Source organism: Geotrypetes seraphini, chromosome 1, assembly GCF_902459505.1.
Source record: "Geotrypetes seraphini chromosome 1, aGeoSer1.1, whole genome shotgun sequence".
In the NCBI taxonomy this organism is placed as follows: Eukaryota; Metazoa; Chordata; class Amphibia; order Gymnophiona; family Dermophiidae; genus Geotrypetes; species Geotrypetes seraphini.
Window position 1 is genome coordinate 498,451,248 of NC_047084.1, and position 20,458 is coordinate 498,471,705.

The window sequence follows — 20,458 nt, forward strand, 5'->3', positions numbered from 1 at the left end:
CCAGGTTTCGCACTGAATAAAGTATTTTATAATTTTTATTTCGTAATAAAGTAATTATAAAATACTTTCTTTGTGTTTATTTGATTCCTATTCAAGAGAATTACTTTATATATAGTCAATATAGGCAGAGTGTTAAATTTTTTAACATTTTCTAATGGTGGTGTGCCTCGTGATTTTTTTCATGAAACAAGTGTGCCTTTGCCCAAAAAAGGTTGAAAAACACTGCTCTAAAGGAACAAAGACCACCTCTCTTATAAAAGTCTTTACAATTCTACATTCACCCATTAAAACGCTTCAAAATGCTGAGTTACTGTGACTCTAAACCACAATTTTAAAAAAAATTTAGACCTTTAACAGTTTGCTATATCAGTTACCACTTTCCTGTGCCCTCCTGCTGCTGGTCTAATCCATTGGAAGAAACCTTTCAGAAGATTGCAAATATAATCAGGACTAGATTGTAAACTCTAAGGAACAGGGGCCTCTCTCTCTTATTTGTCTTTGCAGCACTCATCATCCATTAGAAAGGTGAAATGCTCTCTGAAAGATAGATTAGCTTCCAAAACAATTAAGATCTCTATAGAAATTTTTATTTTATACCATACTATTGACTTTTCAGTACAGCCTTTGGATGAGAGATTGTTTCAAAGAAATATCCAACTAAGCCTGATGGATATTCTACGCTGTGTCAACACTCAATGGCTTTTGTTTTTTTATTTTATTATTTAAATTTCATTTAAATTTCCCCAGAATTCTATAGTTTCAACGGTTCTCCCTTCTGCTTCTATTTCCTATCTCCCCTCTTCTCAACCTTTCAAAGTCCTTTAGATCATTGTAGTCTTATTAGAATGTTTATTTTCTTATTTTTCTCATCTATCTCTATTTTTATTTCTTCATTACTCTACTAATTGTCATTTTTCCAGGTACTTTAGTTAGATTGTGAGCCTTCGGGACAGTAAAGGAATTTCTAAGTACCTATCTTATTTATAATTTTAATGCACCCTATTGTCTATTTTCTGTAAACCGCTTAGAATCCTAACGGAATTTAGCGGTATATAAGAAATAAATTACATTACATTACATCAATGCTCAATGGAATGGAGTAGCATCCCCATGGGTTAGCACAGCGTTCCGAGTAGGGTTTTAACTGCAGAAAATTATCTTTGATGGAAACACCATTGAGTAGCTGCTCCAGACACTGAGGAAATGTCATTAAAATGTTATTTATATATTTTTCCTTTGTTTTTGAGGAAAACTAAATAGCACACAATTCTCATTAAATCAAACTATTGGTACATAATGTCATAATTTAAAACACTATCACAATTTACATATGTTATACGTGCGATTGTCAGGCCAAACATTCCCTTATACAAATGTCTTCTGTTTAGACCATGGAATAGTTTTCCCAATACTTTTCCCCCTTCCCTATATTAATATTAAAGGTATGTTACCCAGTCCTCTTATTTTGATACTGTAGTAATATCCAATTATACAGTATATCACACCAATGTGAAAAAGGTTTTACCCTTTTCTTTTTTTTTTAAGAGAGCTTTCCATAATCCAATTAGTTTAATAGTCCATCCATTAAGCATAAAAGTTCCAAAGTCTTGAAATTGTTCCACTTTATTATTGTCTTAGGGTGGTTAAGCAGGACAAAAGATATATATTCCTGAACTTTTGTTGTACCATGTCAAGGGTGGGTAGCTACATTGGATTTCCAGGCTTGTGCCATTGGCATACATGTAGCAATTGCTCCCAGTTTTATTATATTACATTCATACAGTCATGTTTTGGTGATACCGGAATCTTCCAATTGCCACTGCAGCCTTTTTCCACCATTCCCCATTCTATCAGTGGAAGTCTTGCAATTTATTGGACCTCTGAAGGGGGCTCCTCCATTCTCATTAATAGAAAGTTCTTGCTTGCTGCATGCCTTTGTTTCTTTAGATGTCTTTTCTCTTGTAGCGACCTCTAATTATGTAATGCAAGCCAAATGGGTGGAACCAATGATACTAGACATTTTCTGCCTGTATTTTTAAGGTAATATCTTATAAATCCATTCTTTTACAAAGCATTACATTAAACAGCATATTTCTATTGTACAGGTTTTCAATTTTATTCTGCCCAGCTTTTCAATGGCTTGTAATGTCTCATTTTATTCTGTATTTATGAAACAGGGCCTCTAACTTTCTAGGCCTGGTGTTATACCTCAGGCCCAGTACTCTTGCAGCCCAGTTTCACTTGCAAGCGCTTGCTGGAACTACTGCTGCTACCACCAAAATAACTTCAGGCTCCGTGCTCATCTGGTACCCAATACTATTACACACTTAGTCATGTCTGGTTCTCCAGGTCCTCTAATTTTCCTCATAATTCTCTTTGTGACTGTTCCACTGCTTTAAGTTTTTTGTTAGAACTTGGCTGCTACTGCTTTACCAGTTGTTTCTGCTGCATCCAGCTTGCCAATCGATTCCTGTATTTCAATGTTAAATGTTGCTAGTTCACCACTGATTTCTTCAAACCTATTCTGCATCTCCATCTTGAGCCATACTAGCTCTCCTCCCTTGTGCTCCAGAGCACTATCATTTTCCTGTGGACCAAGGGTATCCATTGCTACTATCATGGTTTAGCCAACTATTATGGATTATCCTAGAGCTCTAAAAAGCATATATGATGATGTCAACATTAGAACTTTTAAAAAAAAATTATTTATCTGGTAAATGTCTTAGTGTTACAAGATAGCCAGAGATAACTCAGATATCATGAAAAAATAATATATATGATAAACACTTTCAATTTCAATTGATGCTGAAATGTTCAATGATTTGATATAAGAACAGCACAGGCTATTAACTGATTCAAGTTGAAGTAAAAAGCCTCAGACAAAAGCCCTCCCGGTGGAGATGGGAGGGCCTTTGTCTGAGGCTTTTCCTTCAGCTTGAATCAATTAATAGCCTGTGCTGTTCTTATATCAAATCATTGGACATTTCAGCATCAATTATTAGTGTTACAAGATATCCAGGAGGTCTGCACCTCTAAACTTTCAAAGTCACAAGCAGTGGCATAGCGAAGGAAGTTGGTGCTTGAAGTGGAGGCGCTCGGCATCACTGCCCCATGTGCCCCTGCTGCACTTTTCTCTGCTGCCCTGACATTGCTGCACCCCCTTCCACCTGTATCTCTTCACATCTTTGCCTAGAACAAGCTGGAATGGCCACTGCTCACACCAGCTGAGCCTTCCTTCCGACATCAGTTCCTGGCCCCGCAAACAGGAAGTGATGCCAGAGTAAGGGTTAAGGCTGACACGAGCAGCATGTAGGACAGCCTATTCTCTGCCGGTAAAAATTTAAAGAGGTAACGGTGGGTGGGTGTGGGGGTACCCTTCACAGACTCAGCCTGTCCCACATCATCCTATCCCATTGCCAGGAGGAAGAAAAAAAAAAAGAGAAGCAAGCATTCTTGCCAGGTCGGCAAACCCCCTCCCCCCCCTTGCTATACCACTGATCGCAAAGTTCAGTTGTAGTTATCGGAGCTTCCACCCTATACATCCATGCAGAGGTGCGTGGTTTCACAAACCTTAGCTTATTTGTATTTTAAAACTCATGATCCTTGACATTTGTGCTAGTTATCTAAATGATTAGATCACTTTTTCTTCTTTACATTTTCCTTCTTAATTTGCTGGAAGGATGCTACAGTTGAAGAGCAAGCTCTTCTTTCCCCATTGTTCTTTATATTAAGCTAGATCTCTAAACAATACTAACAGCTGCGATCAAATTTACTTTCGGCACAGCTGTCGCCTGTTGGAACAGACATGTTTCTGATGCCTCCTCCCCTCTGGGGAGACAGGTGACACACTACATTGTTTGATGCAGGAAAGCAAAGGTCTACTGAATTGTCAACTCAATTTTATGCTACTCTGGTTTTCTAGGTTATGCTTGCTTTTTTTCTGTGCAAAAATCAAGCATATGTCAGAGCATGACGCTTACTACACTGCAAAGGGGATAATTATTGATTATGCAAAACTGTGAAAGATCACCCTGACATAAGAATATTGAGTTCCATTCCCAGTTAGTAAACCACATACATATGGTAAGGAGGGTTTTTAAGCAATAAAGAAAAGTTTTAAAATCTGCACATTGAATCAACTGAAAAGCCATAGGTAGGTGTGTGTGTGGGGGGGGGGGGGGTGGTAGGTCCATCACCTAAAAGATAACAGCAGGTTCACAGTAAAATTGTTAGCCTGTTTTAGTTAAAACTCACCAAAAATAATTAGCCCAAGTCTGCCAAATGTATAATCTTTGTTCTCAATTTCTGAATCAGTCATCAAGAAATTAGGAGGACAGATGGAAATCTATGGGGTCTTTTTACTAAGCTGTGGCAAAAAGAAGCATGCTAAGACTATTTTTATCAAATCCTTTTATAATTAATTAATGACGTCCACCTTCATCCCCCTCGAAAATTATTTTAAAAATATATTCTGGTGTGCAATTAGTGTGCACTACTTTGGCAGTTACCAAAGACTGCCTGAGCGCATCCCTTGGTATGCCATTTTAAGCTGCATTAGATGCACATTGACGCCAAGTGTGTTAAATTGTACAGCAAAGTATTTAAGATGCAGCTCTGAAGTTGATATAAATCAGAGAGAATCTTGTACAGATAAGTAAGTGCACACTTTCTAATCAGCAAAGCACTCAATTAGGAGACCAGATAGGTACATAGAACGCTGGTTCTCTGCCGTACAGAGGTTACCCAGTATGCTGCACTCTGTCCTGATGGTTTGAGGAGCGAGTGGCGAAATGGTTACTGCTACAGACCCAGTACCCTAAGGTTATGGGTTCAAACTCTGTGCTGCTCCCTGTGACCCTAGGCAAGTCACTTAATCTTCCGCTGCCCCATGTACATTAGATAAATTGTGAGCCTATTGGGACAGATAGGGAAAATGCTTAAAGTACCTGTATATAAACAGTTTTGAGTGTGTCTGTAAAACTACAAAAAGGTGGTATACAAGTCCCAATCCCCTTCCCTTTATATTAAAACAGATCAGCTTAACTAAACTAAAACCGCCTAGAACTACTATGGCTTTGGCGGTATATAAGAAATAAAATTATTATTATTATTATTATTAAATACTCCATTAGCTACATTCCACTTAAAAATGGAATTGGCTCTTGTAAGAAAAAAATAAAAAAAAGAAGATACACTTCTAATTTGCAAGGCTGTAAAACTCAGCATTCATGTAAGCTAAAACAAAAAGCACACATATCAGATTATGGGGCGACCTGCTCTGTTTATCTTTGAAATAAAAAATTCATTACTCAGAATGAAGGGGTGTAAGACTGTAGGTTACATCACAGTAAAATAAATTCAACCACATCTTACAATTCAGATTCAACTGTGTTATAATTCATAGCATGATATTACGAAGAAGGGCTCCCATTTAGGGTGGGTGGGAGCAAGAGAAGGGGTGGTTATGTTTATTCAAGGCTAAGCTGTCAAGTGTAATAAAAGCAGCTTGAATAAAAATTTAAGCCGAAAATCCAGAGCTCCCCATTTTGGGCAGGAAAAAAGCTATTAAAAGGAAATGAAGGTCACCCTCCCAGTTTATTTCACCTAATTGACTGCCTATAGCTTACCACAGGCAAGGCAACTGCAGATCTGCAATTGAGAAACTGATGAAAGGAGAGTTTTCAAGCTGAGGCTCATTCTTTTAGCAGCACTAATCCTCCCCGGCTCTTATGGGGGCTTTTTTCCATCTCCAGTTGGGATGTAATTTTAAGCACAGATGGATTAACTGGTCCCATTGTCTGCACACGTCACTCGACTATGGTACTTTTAATCCACAGAGCAGCATGTCTAATTATCATTACAAAGTGTCTGAGGGAACCATAAAGACCAGCAGGGCATCTTCTCACAAGCAATTAACATAAATTGATAAATGAGTAATTTGAATCGGCTCAAGCAGCTCATATAAAGAATAAAATCAGAAAGGACAGCTTCTTGTTTCGGCTACTTCTTTCATTTGGTCTGGAAGGGCAGAAAACATGAGAAACGCTCTAGACTGTGCAGCAAGAGGAAATGAACTCATGCAGCGGGAGGAATGCATGGTTCACGGGGCTCATTAATGCAAAGCAAAATGGCCTGTGATTGACAAGCTGTCACAAGCATGCAAAATTAATCCATCTCAGCATATTTAAAAGAAAAAAAAAAAAGGCAACCTACTTGGTTGAAAGCTATTACAACATTATGTCAGAGTACATCAAAATGCAACTTCACAAGTTTCTTTTCATTAACTTGTCTATTTGAAAATTCACAAAAGCAGCACCCCCCCCCAAAAAAAAAAAAAAAAAAATGAGGTGGAAGAAGAGGTGTACTGAGTCAGGTTCTCAAGCCCACACAACAGACACGCAGAGCAAAAGAAAATGAATACAAATGCAAACGTGTACATAATACACATGCATGGAGGGGTATATACAACTATGCAAAAAAAAAAAAAAAGGGTAGCAATCAAAAGTAAAAAGTTAAGCCTCTTTCATGTTGATTAAAAAGGAAAAGCAACTTGAGCCTTTAATAAAACAGGATACTTTTTATCCCCAGCTTGCTCATCACAAAATATAAATTCAGTTGCTTATTTAACAAATAATAATAAAAAAAAAAAAGACAGCACATCCAACTCAAACATGTTTAAACGCAAGGGCATCAATTATTTAATTACGGAAACAATAAGAAATGAAAGCTGGTTATACACACTGTAGGAGGTAGACCTGGAAGGCCACGTACCCCGATGATGGCATTCAGCTCTGCCATAGTCACTTGCTTGGCACGTTCAACAGCCTGGGCCACTTGCTGCTGATGCTAAAAAGAGAGAGAACGCATTCTGTAATCTGACACCTTAGGAAATCACCTGAATTTATGAAAACCAGTTATCATGCATCTGGGCTGCTAGACTGCAATAAAGATGAAAAAAAAAAAAAAAAGACACGCTGTTGCTTCATAGGAAACCGTTCAGAAGGTGAAGGCAAACTGCAACCATATCTGGGCACCCAAGTTGCCCATTTGCTGTCAGTCTGTTTAAGATGCCATTTGGTCCAACAACTAAGCTAATAAAAAGCCTCAGTAGCAGAGAATGACACGGGAACAAATTTCCCCGTCCCGTCCCCCGAGTTTTGTTGCTGTCCCTGTCTCTGCCCCATTCCTATAAAGTTCTGCTTTAACTGCACAAGCCTCGAACACTTATGACTTTAAAGTGTTTGAGACCCTGTTGCAGGTGAGGACAGAGCATGCAAGAATGGGGCACGGACAGGAAAAGAGCTTGCCGGAATGGGACGGGAAAATGAGTCCTCATGGGGACGGGGAAAAATTTGTCCCTGTGTCATTCTCTACTCATTAGGCCACCCATTTTGTTACTCCTACCTATTGTACTATTAGTGCAGAACTTCCCTCCTATCTAGAATTCTGATCACGGAACAACTACACTGTTGCTCCTTTATGCTTCTACCCTCCCACCCCCACAGCATATATAACAGAGCATGCTCTCTTCCACTCCTTCACCCAGGCAAGACTCGGATGGACCCAAGAACCTATGAAAAGCTGACTCAACACAGATTCTACTACAATTAGCAACCAATACCTCAGCATGCTGTAAGCAATGAACATGCAAATTACTGCAGTGATTCTAACATGTCAGTAACCTGCAGCTTACTGAAAAACATCCCCCTTTCCTGTTAGTATCCCAGCACCAACATGAAGAGGCATATAAAAAAAAAAAGTTACTAACAGTCTGCATCAGCCCCACATCTCCACTTCCCACTTCCACTTGCACCCCACCAGAAATTAAAATAAATTTCCTGGCATCCTCCCACCCCATGACATGACCTCTCTTCCCATACCACCAACTCAAGAATAAAAATCTTCATTGTCTAGTGGCAATAGCGCCCCCATCTCTTCCTTCCAAAAACACCTGGTATCTAGTGGCACCCCCCACCCAAGCCTCCCCTAGAATCCCTAGACCCCATAACCTTGGTTAGACAAAGCAACATACAATCGCTCCTGCCTCTGCACTGCCACCTTTGAAAAGCAGCAGCACTTGTTCCCCATCTGGTGCATCCTGATATACAATTAGAAGGATCCATCTACTGCAGCGGTCTAAAACTCACAGGCTGGATGCGCCCCCCCCCCCCCCTCCTCCAGGTATTATTCTGCGGCCCGTGGTCTGCATGCGATGATCAAGAGTCAGCTCCCTTGCTGTGGTCTATTTTCTATTCAAAGCCATGTGTGGCAGCTCCTCACGTGATCTGTGCCTATGTCAGAGAGAAAGCTTCTGACATAGTCACACATTGCACGAGGAGCTGCCACCCGCGGCTTTGAATAGAAAATAGACTGCAGCAAGGGAGCTGACTCTCGATCACATCCAGGGAAGGAGTGAGGAGGAAGTGAAATACTGCTGCTGCACGGGGAGAGGGGGGAAGAGAAAGAGAAATACTGCTGCTGCACAGGGAGAGGGGGAAGAGAAAGAGAAATGCTGTTGCTGCATGGGGGAGGGGGAAGAGAAAGAGAAATGCTGTTGCTGCATGGGGAAGGGGGAAGAGAAAGAGAAATGCTGTTGCTGCATGGGGGAGGGGGAAGAGAAAGAGAAATGCTGTTGCTGCATGGGGGGGAAGAGAAAGAGAAATGCTGTTGCTGCATGGGGGGGAAGGGGAAGAGAAAGAGAAATGCTGTTGCTGCATGGGGGAAGGGGAAGAGAAATAGAAATGCTGTTGCTGCATGAGGGAGGGGGAAGAGAAAGAGAAATGCTGCTGCTGCACGGGGAGGGGAGAGGGAAATGCTGCTGCATCCAATTAGGGAGAGGGAAGGAGGAATAAAGAAGACAAGGGAGAGGAACAAGAGTTGCCAAGTCCGAGGGAGGGAAAGGAAATAAGTAAATGAAATACCAGACCATAGAAGGGGAGGGAGAGATGCCAGACTAGGGGAAAGGAAGGAAGGAAGGAGGGAGGGCAAGAAAGGAAGGAGAGAGATGTCAGACCATGGAAATAGGGAGAGAAGGTGAAAGAGATAGGAAGGGAAGACATTGAAAAGTAGATTTTGAGAAGAAAGTAGAAAAATGGAATGGTAAGTTAATGTCAAAGATGGATGCAAGGTAGAAAGTGAAGACGGAGAGAAAAAACCCCCCACAAACAGTCAATGGACAAGAATGCCCTGGAAACATAGTTAAAAGCACAGAAAAATAAAGCACCAGACAACAAAGGTGGAGAAAATGATTTTATTTTCAATATAGTGACTGAAATGTGTCAGTTCTGAGAAAGGAAAGATGTTAAACTTTAACTAATGAGGGCCACAGAAAAAATAGTTAATGTCTTATTAAAGAAATGACAATTTTGCAGAAGATTTATAAACTATAAAGAGATTTACCTCATGCAAAATTGTTATTTCTTTAATAAGACATTAACTATTTTTTCTGCGGCCCTCCAAGTACCTACAAATCCAAAATGAGGCCCTGCAAAGGGTTTGAGTTTGAGACCACTGATCTACTGTATAGAGGAACTTTTCTCCTACTTGGTATACTCCTATACCACCAAATAAGGTAAAACCCCTTAATATGGCAGACAGATCCCACTTGGGGCATCTTAGGATGCAATGACAGGGTCAACTGCCCTTATTTTCAAATACATTAGAGTATGATCCTGCCAAGAGAGATAGGGGAAAATACTTGAGTAACGGAATGACCACTACTTAGTTATAAGTGATATATAAATAATAAAAATAAATCAATAAATATGGGGGTAGAGAGGCAAAAATGCTTGAGTTTCACATGCCTCATTAAGGTGGTGTGGGTGTGGGGGGAGGGGAGAGAGAGTCTGTGAAACCTAGGACAAGATTATGAATGAGAAGTACCACTGGACAACAGGATTTTTTTTTTTTTTTTATACAAAGGAGGGCTCCTCCATCAGACAAGAGATTTATTTTTAAATTTAGTCGCTGGAAGCAAGAATTCAGTCATATCAGAAAGGAGAAGATCAGGGCTGATACAGACCATGAGGGCTCTCTACACTACTTCAGACCTGGCAATAGGTTTCTCACACACAGATGTCTACTACAGGAGCACAGCTCTCTATTGCTGCAGGGTAAGTACAGTAATAGGCTCTTTTATTAAGTTTTCCTTAACAATTAATAGGTAAAAATTTCAAGACACAATAAACATATTGCATTGACTGATCAGAAGAGTGGTATTATATGTATATAGTACAAAAATATTAAATAAATATAAATGGACCTCATAGTATGTGGAATAGAGCAGGTTCCACCAATGCTGAAAATTATCCCCCCCCCCAAAAAAAAAAAAAAAAAAAAAAAAATCTTTCCAATTCACTGGAACAGCTTTCAAGGCAAAAACAATAAAAATATCATATAATTTTGAGCTAAATTCATAGTATGTGGAAGTACAAGATATTTCAAAATAATTAAAAGCATAAATAAGAAGAATGCCAATATGAAAAATCTCTAATAGATTTCCATGCAGAGTCCCCAAATAACTGAAAACAAAAACAATGGAAAATGAGATGACTAATAACTCCCAGTTCTGTTTTCACAAGACCAACAATAATCAGGAGGTCTCGGAGTGAATGACATGTAATTTACCAAACATCCAATAAACCTAATGCCAACAAACAAGATTAACTCTTTCTTTTATCAAGCTGTGTTGCCAACCAGCATGAGCTAAATGCCGAGCTGCCCATTCTAATGGTTTCAGCTACAGTCTCAGCACCCTGAGGTTGTGGGTTTAAGCCCAATGCTGTTCCTTGTGACCTTGACAAGTCACTTAATCCTCCATTGTCCCAGGTGCAATAGGTAGATTGTGAGACCACCAGGACAGATAGGGGAAAATGCTTGAGTACTTGAATATAAAACTGCTTAGATATAGGTGGTATATAAATTAATAAACTTGGCAGTCTATTCCTATGGGTGACTTGGCATTTAGCTTGTACAGCTAGATAAAAGGAGGGATAAATTTTCTAGATCAGCATCCCTTTTTCAGAAGTCTGCAATCAAAATTGCTCCCAAGAATGAGGCAAAGTATTATCTAATTAATGTTCCCATACTTTAGCAATCCCCAGTTTAAAAACTCTGTAGACTCTGTGGCAATGTAACAATTAAAAGTTTGATTACCCAGAATAAACATAATTGGGTACATATGCCATTGAACAGGAAGACCTAATGTTCCACAGAAAAAGGAGCAATCCAACAACGAAACAAATTGTGGATGAAATACAATGTTCTTGATTTTCCTTTATTTCTTCAATTAATGTTAAAAAAAATGTCCGTATCAACTGTATTAAAAACTAAATGGACCCGACACAGGTCGTGTTTCGTCTAACAAAGCCTTTCTCAAGGGTCCGGTCGTTAAATAATATGCTAGTATTGTGGAGTTGGTTTCCAAATCGCAAATACCAATGTGGAGAACAAAGTAGGGCTGACTGCTGGTGTACAGAAAACTGCTGTGTAAAAGTGAAAGCATACAGCATTAGTCAGAAACTCAAGAGAGTGTGTACAATGAAACTAAAAATGATTGAACACCTTGCAAAGCACGGATCATTTGAATTGACATTTTTCAAAAAAATGGATTTCAGGAAGGGAATTATTTCCCTATTGCCTTTTGCACAAAAACAAACAAAACAAAAACATGACATAAAATTCTGGTCTTTAAACTAGGCATTGACATCCAGTAAAGGCCACCAAATAGGCACTTAATTTCTTTCTTGGGATAATTCTAGGTTATTTGACCTGTAGAATCCCAGAGATTAGGAATACATACATACATCAGCCCACAGCAGCATTCTACACTCAGTTGTCATCTTTAGCCGCTCCCTACCTCTACTCTCTCCACTCCTTCCCCCCCCCCCAAAAAAAAAAAAAGCCTAATTGCACAACAGGAGGAGAGAATGGCTCTATGTCAAGCTGCATTTTCCTCCTTTGCCACCCAGGGCTGAATGCAAATTTTAAACTATACAGGATGTCGAGTCCCATGGTTCATAACTGGCAAACAATTTTAGGTGGCAGAAGTTGCAATAGCTCAATACCCCTGCTAAAGAATAAAGATGACAAGTTATTATAGACTACAATACATATAGACAGGAACCATGCAAGTCTGCCCATGGTGGGGAAGGAGGGAGACCTCTAAGAATATGTACTTTAGAGGCACGGGATTCTGGAGAGGGGAAAAAAAAAAAAAGACACCTATGAGAAGTAGATTTTTATGATGGTGTGCACACCGGGGGGAGTTTGAACACGCTATGGGGGTGTTTGTACTGGGGTTTTCAGAAAGAGTGCTGTGTATATATGCTGGGTATGCTGAAACAGTTCCGAGGATATGCTCTTAGAGGGATAGTGTGAAAGAAAGGAGGATGGAAAGAGAGCTGGGTTCTTGCTGGGAGACAAAAAGAAAGAAAAGGCAGGAATGCCCACCCTGTAGAGGACTGAACTTGCAAGGGGAGGGGGGTAAATATAACATAACAGCAAATTTCTAGACCACTTAGCCATTAGTTCAATGCAGTTATGCTATGGGAAAATACAATATTAATGAGATGCAAAGGAATTTAGCTAGTCAGGAATTTGGAGAAAAGAAAAAAAAGTCTTCAAAAGTTTTCTATAATGTTTATAGGATATGGATCTGATCAATAATGGATGAAAATCTTTGTCATAAAAAGCAGCCTGATAAGAAAGACAATGCCCATGATGTCTCTTACTTTCACAACTCTTTACGGAAGAGAACGTAAATAGGGCATGGGATTTTCTACTCCTCTCGTGAGTCATGATAACAAATCTTTCAGCAAGATATAAAGGAGCGGTACCAAAAGCTACTTTGTAATATAAGCATCCAACTTAAAAATCACCCGTGCCTCTACTGGGAGCCAATGCAACTCACAATAATAAGGAGTGACATGATCATACTTCAATATCAAGTCTAAGGAGGGCTCAAAGCTAAGCTTGGTGGGGGAGAGGGTTATATGATGGAAATTTTTTCCACACAAAACTACAAATAAAGAATGCAAAATTGTAATGTATTATGTGCCAATGCTGAAGGAACATTTGTACATGCTGTTTGGGGCTGTACAAGCATACAGTCTTTTTGGAGAACAATAACATCACAGTACATATTTAATTATGGCAGAATGGTAGACTGGTGTTGGGCAATCTGACCAAGTTGGGGAACTCGGATGGGGGAGATGTTGGTGTCAAGAGACTGAAAGCTGTACTTAAATAATGGGTTCAAGCTGAATTGCCTTCTTTTTGGCCCTGGCATAATCAATTTCAGGCGTTCCTTCTCTTGGAACTGAAAGATGCTACGCTCACTTTAAAGGGGGGGGGGAAGTTATATGTACTTGCCCTAAATAGCTAAACTTTCTGTATAGTAATTTGAATTTAAAAACACTTGGATCTACGATATAGCACACTGGACATTTTTAATACTCTTCAAAAGGTTGAGTCATCAATTGGAGGGGGAGAGGGTAAATATTGGATGATATTGAGGATATTGGATGTACTTTGCTAACATAGCAGATGGGGGGGGGGGGAGTATGCTTGTGAGGAGAAACCATCATATAAAATGTTTGAGTCTATAATGGTTTTTGCTCCAATGTTGTGTATTTTTGGTAGTTATATTGTTTTGGACTGTAAATTTCTGCTATAATAAACAGAGTAAAACGAAGTAACGTATAACATTACAATTTGCAGGACATGCCATAAAAAGCTAAACTGTCAGGATAAGACTTCCAACAATCTTGTGAAGACAAAAAACATTGTCTTATTCATTTTTACATTAAAAGGAGTAATTTTGTAAATCAGTATTGCCACGCATGGTTTACACACAGAAAATGGTTATAATAAAGCTACATAGGTAGGCATGTTTAAAAAGTAGGTGCACCGAAAGCTAAATTTAATATGGGAGGTAATTCAGTATGTGGCAAGTGTCTGGGCACCCAGATTCCATTATAGGATTCTAGAGTTAGAGCTGTACCAAATAGCATGTGATGCTGTGATCTGCCTTGTATAAAAGGCAAAATATAAATTATAAACTATATTTCATTATTCGGCTGAATACAAATACTAAATAAACAGCATTAAGCTTTAATATAACAAATAAAACAAGCAACGCAAAATCACAGAACCAAGTGCTTACTTCAGTAAAATTTATCACAGTAGAGCCCCAGATTATTCAAATTCTAATTTAAACCACTATTCAGCCAAATATGAATAAATGTATTCAGGGTATTTTTGGGGGCCGAACGGAACTTGAATTACCGGTGCCTAACATTTGGGCACTAATAATTATACCAACCATAGACCTCGTTTAACTGCAGATGCCCAAAACAGCGAGATCGCACAATTTATTATTATTTTCCGCCCTCTTGTGCCCCATCTACGTTCTGCACTATGCACTATGAATTTACACAGTGCTCAAGGGCTCCGCTGCCACTTACACACAAGTATACATTTGCTGTGAAAGTGACAGTATGCCATAAAGTTCTGTGTACAAATCACTTCTAAATCTGGGCACCCTTCATATACACAGGTATTTCTAGGCGCACACTCCAGGTAGATCACACACGTACTTGAACAGACAGAAAACAGACAGCAGGGTTCAATGGTCAATCTTCTCAATGGAGAAACTGCATCGGAAACTGCAAGAGGACCTTACAAGAGACTGGGCAGCCAAACGGCAAATGACGTTTAAACAAAAATAAAACTTAATTTTATAGACCGGGTCTTCAACCAAAAAGGTGTTCGACTCGGTTTACAATAATGTAAGTACGGTACATAAATATAGAAGAATGTAATCTAGAATGGTTTAGTTTCCAAAGTGTTTAGTAAATGTGAGCAATTGCAAAGTGATGCATATGGGAAAGAGGAACCCAAATTATAGTTATGTGATGCAAGGTTCCACATTAGGAGTCACCACCCAGGAATACGATTTAGATGTCATTGCTGATATGTTGAAACCCTCTGCTCATTGTGCAGCAACAGCAGCAGCAGCAGCAGCAAAGAAAGCAAATAAAATGTTAGGAATCATCAGGACAGGAATGGAAAACAAAAATAAGTGTTATGCCTTTATCACTCCATGAATGCTGTATGCAGTTCCAGTCACTGCATTTCAAAAGATATAGTGGAATTAGAACAGGTACAGAGAAGGGAGACAAAAATATTGTATGTCCTATCCTGAAAATTCTCAAGGACTCCTTAGCTGTCTTTAGTAAGTTTAAAGTAGATAGTCCAAAAAAATTTGTAGAGCAAGATAAAGATACAGATTCTTAAAAAAGGATTAGAGAAAATGGAGACTCAAATGTCCTTTTGCCAAGCATTACTGGCATCTTATGCTGCATATGCAGATGGAAAATGTGGCAAGAGTGAATAATTTGACTTTTGAATTTCCCCGTCATTCATTACTTATCTCCCACAGAGTTATTTAAAATGTATATTAGAGATATCTTACAAATATCTTCTGCTAAGTTGGATATAAAATATTTATATTATATATTATATTCCTAGAGGATTAAGGTCAGCTGATCAATCTAAACTTACCAGATAGCTTAGATCTTAAGAGTCTTCTAATGTGGGTATTAATAAGAGAACAACATTGTTGGTATCTATCCTCTAAAGATCAGAAAATTTTAATTCTCAAAGCTTACTTTCAAAGTGTTTAGATATTTCCTGATGTTTCAAGGCCTACCCAATTAATACGTAAAATCTTCTTATAGGTCAAAGCCAAGGTCTTGGCTGTGGAGGGGGAACTTTTTTTTCTTGACGTCTCCATGCAACTGCCTAGTAACATATGGAAATGAATCTTATATTTTTGGACCCAACTCATTTGGAAGCTTTCCTTTCATCTAAAGTTATTGTAGAAATTCCTAATTCCCCATAGGCTGATCAAGTTGGTTTAAATATATTTCTCTCTGTTGTGATATGCAGGCTATGCCAGCTAGGGTTGATCCTAGCCCTAAGCCAGTGGCTAGAACATATAACCCTCTGTCTCAGCAGTTTAAACCTCAAGAGGGTTCTTTTCCTGACATTTTTTCCAATCCCAGCAGAGGGAGCCGGGGAGTAGAATTACAGGCTTCCCCTCCCCCTTTCCTGCCCAAGGCTTCCAACCGGAAATGTGTTCCAGCTGGGGAGGTTGGGCGGGGCTGTAAACTCCTGAACCTAAAGTCTGAGCAGTTAGTAAGGGAGAGGGAGGGTTGTAGGAGAGGAAACCAGTCCCAGGAACAGTTCCCTCTGGCTAGCTCAGGACTAGGAGCTCTGCAGAACCCGGAATGGACGGAAGGCATGGAGCTTGGAGAAGCCGATGCAGTGCTGTCTCCCAGTTGCTCTGAGGATCCCCAGGCCATGGAATTGGGAGTGGAACCAAGCCTGGAAGGACAGCCTATGGACATAACCGTTGCCAAAGCAGTTCCCGGTCGACCTGACTAAGAGGTACAGCTATTTCAGTGAACTTTGGGATACTGAATTGTTTTGAAACTTTCTGGCTTTGTGTTTGTTTTGCCAGTGTGGTGGGGGGAATTTTTGCCCCACGTTTGAGGTGGGATTGCGGGCTCTTTAATGTGGCATATATCAGCACGTGGAGCACACCACCTGGCCAGCCTTACTACCGGCTGACATAGGGCAGTGTTGAGACACTGTTCCTTTTGGGACATATTTTGTGTTCTAAGAAAAGCAAAAAGACTGTTTATATTTTTCTGCGTAGTGCAGCCAAAGACTTTAAAGTTAAGACTCCTGAATACAGAGTCTTCCCTTTTCCTTCCTTTTGGGAGCTGTTTGGATTTATGATTTTTCAATATGGGACTGGAACATTAAGCTGTTTTCCTTTCTTGTTTGAAAGCTCATTGATTTATTTGAAGGATTCGGAACCAAGTGTGTTGGCCCCTTTCTATAGGGGAACTTAATAAATCCAGTCCGGATTTTCATTTTGACTCCTCTGGTTTTCTTTTTGGTGTTGGGGAAAATCCTGAAAACGTATATCCTGACATTTCTTGTGTATCCTACCTTAGGTCACAAGAGCATAATTATCATCCCTGCGTTCCGGGGCCTCTTGCCTAAGGGTGCGGACGACAACTTGGTATCAGGAGTGGGATCTTTACTGCCTCCTGCTGGACATATTGCTGAACTTTAGCTATTGGGAAAAAAAAAAAAACAAAAAAAACGTTTTTTGAATTTTTTTTTTTTTTTTTTGTTAGTTTGTTTTGTTGTTCCTGCATTAAGAGTTGTTTATTTAAGAGAGAGGACTATTCGGGTGGCTGCTGGAAGGGACGAGTCTTCCGGGTCGGAGAGCCGGACACCCAGAAGGAAGCCGTCGGAGGACGAAGCTGTGGGGACCGGAACTTACCTGTGCTGGACCTGTGCCGGAAGGTGGCCGATAAGAACCAGACCCGAGGTCCGGAGGAACAAGCCGTGCGGAGAACGACTGGAGGCCAAGGAGGCCTAACAACCAAAGGCGCAGACTCACCCAAACTGCGGGTAAGAGTACCTAAGCTCAAGGGTGAGGGGGAACTGCAACATTGGCCAGTCTGTTCTGGGGTTCCGCACTTGGGTTTCTTTTCTTTGTGCTTCTTTTTCAGCCTCACGATGGATCTGCAACAACTATTCACCCTCTTGGCTTCGGAGAGGCAGAAGCAAACGGAAGATTTGAAAGTTGTGTTGCAAAGCAACCAAGACCTCTGGCGGGCGAGCCAAGCCGAGACTGGACGGCGACATGAGGAATTGGTCAAGTCTATGGAGGACCAAACAAGGACCATGGCACAGCTATTCCAGGGAGCTATTGGAGGGACTGCAGCGGGAGCATCCGCAACTATGGGAGCTTCGATGGCAGCGCAAGGCCTCCACTCCATGCAAGTATGTAAAATGGGGCCTACAGATGCTCCCGATGATTTTTTACATGCATTTGAACGAATGGCTGTGGCAGCAGGCTGGCCGGAGCACCAATGGGCTACGAGGCTGATACCATGCCTGGCTGGTGCAGCCTTGGCTGCCTATCAGACTCTTAGTCCTGAGCTGGCCAGTAACTATAGAGCCATAAAAAATCATGTGTTGGATTACCTAGGCTTTACCCGGGAACACTATCGCCAGCAATTTAGGGGTTCCATAATGGGAGAAAAAGAAAGGCCCAAGGCTCTCTTTCATAGGTTACGGAAATTAGCTGAGAGGTGGCTGCAACCCTGTCTCGGGGACGCCCAGGCCTTACTTACCGAAATTCTGCATGAGCAGTTTCTTGAGGCGGTACCTAAGGGTTTGAAGGCCTGGATCCAGAGACAGGGCCAGCGATCGTTGTCTCAGGTAATTGACCTAGCTGAGGCTTATTTGGATTCCCTACACACCTCTATACCTGGGGGAGAGGCCCAGGGAAGCAGGGGGCCACGTAGGGGCCAGGGAGAGCAAGGGAGGCCTTTAAATAAAGCCTGGGAAAGTAGCCCGATGTCCCTGAGGAAGGTACCTGATACTCCAATGCCCGGGAAAAGCCCCATCACCTGTTTTGGATGCGGGAAGGCGGGGCACCGGCAGTATCAGTGTAACGTAAAACCGACGCTTACCACTTCGGGTGGGAAGGAAGGGGGGCAGATAGGTCTCTTGGGAGACCACGGCCTCACTGACCATACCCAGAGGGGATATCGGGTAGGAGTACTGGTGGAGGGACAGCCGGTGGTCGCTTTTCTGGATAGTGGGGCTTCCCAGTCCATGATAAAAACTCGAGTCTGGGACACCATCCGGAAAGGTAGAGGAGAGGAGAGCTTAGAGGGACCTAAGGTCTCTATCCGGTGTGTTCACGGGGATATTCACGACTATGCTACGCACTGGATTCAGGTGCGGTGTGAAGCCCGGGAGGACCCTCTTCTGGTGGCGGTGGTCCCGGGGGCTCCCTATGACTTGATCCTAGGCCGGGACTGGGGGGGCTGGACTGGCGTGTGGAACACAGAGCAGGCCCTAGTGAGTACTCGTGCCCAGAGTCAGAAGGCCAGAGCTGCAGGGGAGAATTTAGGGCAGACATTCCCCTTCATGCGGGAAATCTTCCAGGCCGGTAACTCCCGAGGCCATCTAAGGCGCAGGTGAAGCGGCAAAAGTGGCAAAGAAGGCAAGCCCTCACCCACACTGCTCGTCAAAGGGAGGTACCCTCTATACCCGAAGAGGTGATCCAAACTTTCCCTTCCTTTCAGGTAGAACAGAGGGCAGACCCCACTTTACGAGCCGCCTGGCAACAGGTAGGAACTACCCATAAGGGGGGTGGCAATATGAAGGTGAGGCGAGGGTTACTATACCGGGTTAAGTCCGAGGGTGGAAAGGGGGATCGGGGCGAACAATTAGTAGTCCCGCAAGGTTTCAGGACATTAATCTTGCAGATGGCCCATGACCACCCTTTGGCCGGTCATAAGGGGGTAGATGCCACGGAGACACAGGTACTGCAGAGGTTTTTTTGGCCGGGGCTACGGCAGGAGTTAATTCAATTCTGTGCCTCCTGTCCGGTGTGCCAAAAGCTGTCGATTCAGAAACCTTTAAGGGCACCCCTAATTCCTATTCCCTGGGTGGAGGAACCCCTAGGAAGGTGGGCTATGGATATAGTAGGACCCCTGGAAAAAACCCCTCGGGGCCATCAATACATATTGGTGGTGGTTGACGTCGCGACTCGTTTCCCGTGGGCCTTTCCAATGAGGAGGACCACGTCCCACAACATAACTAGGGAATTAGTGGAGTTATTCTGCTCGGTGGGGTTTCCCAAGGAGGTCCTCACGGATCAAGGGAGTAACTTCGTTTCCCGTGAGATGGAGTCCTTCTGGCAGAGGTTCGGTATCCGCCATATAAAGACGGCTGCCTACCACCCCCAGGGGAACGGGTTAGTAGAAAGGTTCAATCAGACCCTTAAGTTGATGCTTAAAAAGGTCTCCGGGCCTGAACTGACCGAATGGGATCTTATGATACCTTGGGTCCTATATGCAAGTCGGGAGAAAGTGCAGGTCTCATTGGGGGTTAGCCCTTTCGAAATGCTATTCGGGCGGAAACCTAGGGGTTTACTCGACATTTTGAAAGACCAATGGGACCCCCCTCCGGAATGTAAGACCAACATCATTTCTTATTTAAAGGACCTGAAGCAAAAATTTAGGGATCTGGTAGAGAAGGGACGCACCGGTATTGAGAAAAGTCAGGGTAAGCAGAAGGCTTACTATGATAGGAAAGTGCAGGAAAGGCATTTGAGAGTCGGAGAACAAGTCTTGGTGTTAGTGCCCACTGATCCGCACAAGTTCCTCGCCCAGTGGAAAGGGCCGGGTACAGTGGTACAGCAGATTAATGAAGTAGACTACAAGGTCCGTGATGGTAAGGGCAAGGAACAAGTCTATCACATTAACCTGTTGAAGCCATGGAAGGATCGCCAGGTACTGGCACTCATCGCTCAGAGGTATGAGGACGATGAGTTCGGGCCTCAAATAAGGGAATT

At 41.7% G+C, this 20,458-nt stretch overlaps 1 protein-coding gene across 19 annotated transcripts in view; it reads right to left on the reverse strand.

Moving 5' to 3' along the window:
* Nucleotides 1–20,458, reverse strand: part of LOC117351636 (transducin-like enhancer protein 1) — a 307,381-nt gene that overhangs the window by 195,625 nt on the left and 91,298 nt on the right. For 10 of the 19 annotated variants that reach the window (XM_033927342.1, XM_033927361.1, XM_033927259.1 and 7 more), the window contains exon 6: nucleotides 6,742–6,846. The exons of 3 other annotated variants lie outside the window; for them this stretch is intronic. In XM_033927342.1, coding sequence (XP_033783233.1) covers nucleotides 6,742–6,846 — 105 coding nt within the window. The remainder of the gene's footprint in view (nucleotides 1–6,741; nucleotides 6,847–20,458) is intronic. 6 more of the 19 variants (XM_033927313.1, XM_033927305.1, XM_033927295.1 and 3 more) reach the window with 1 other exon arrangement.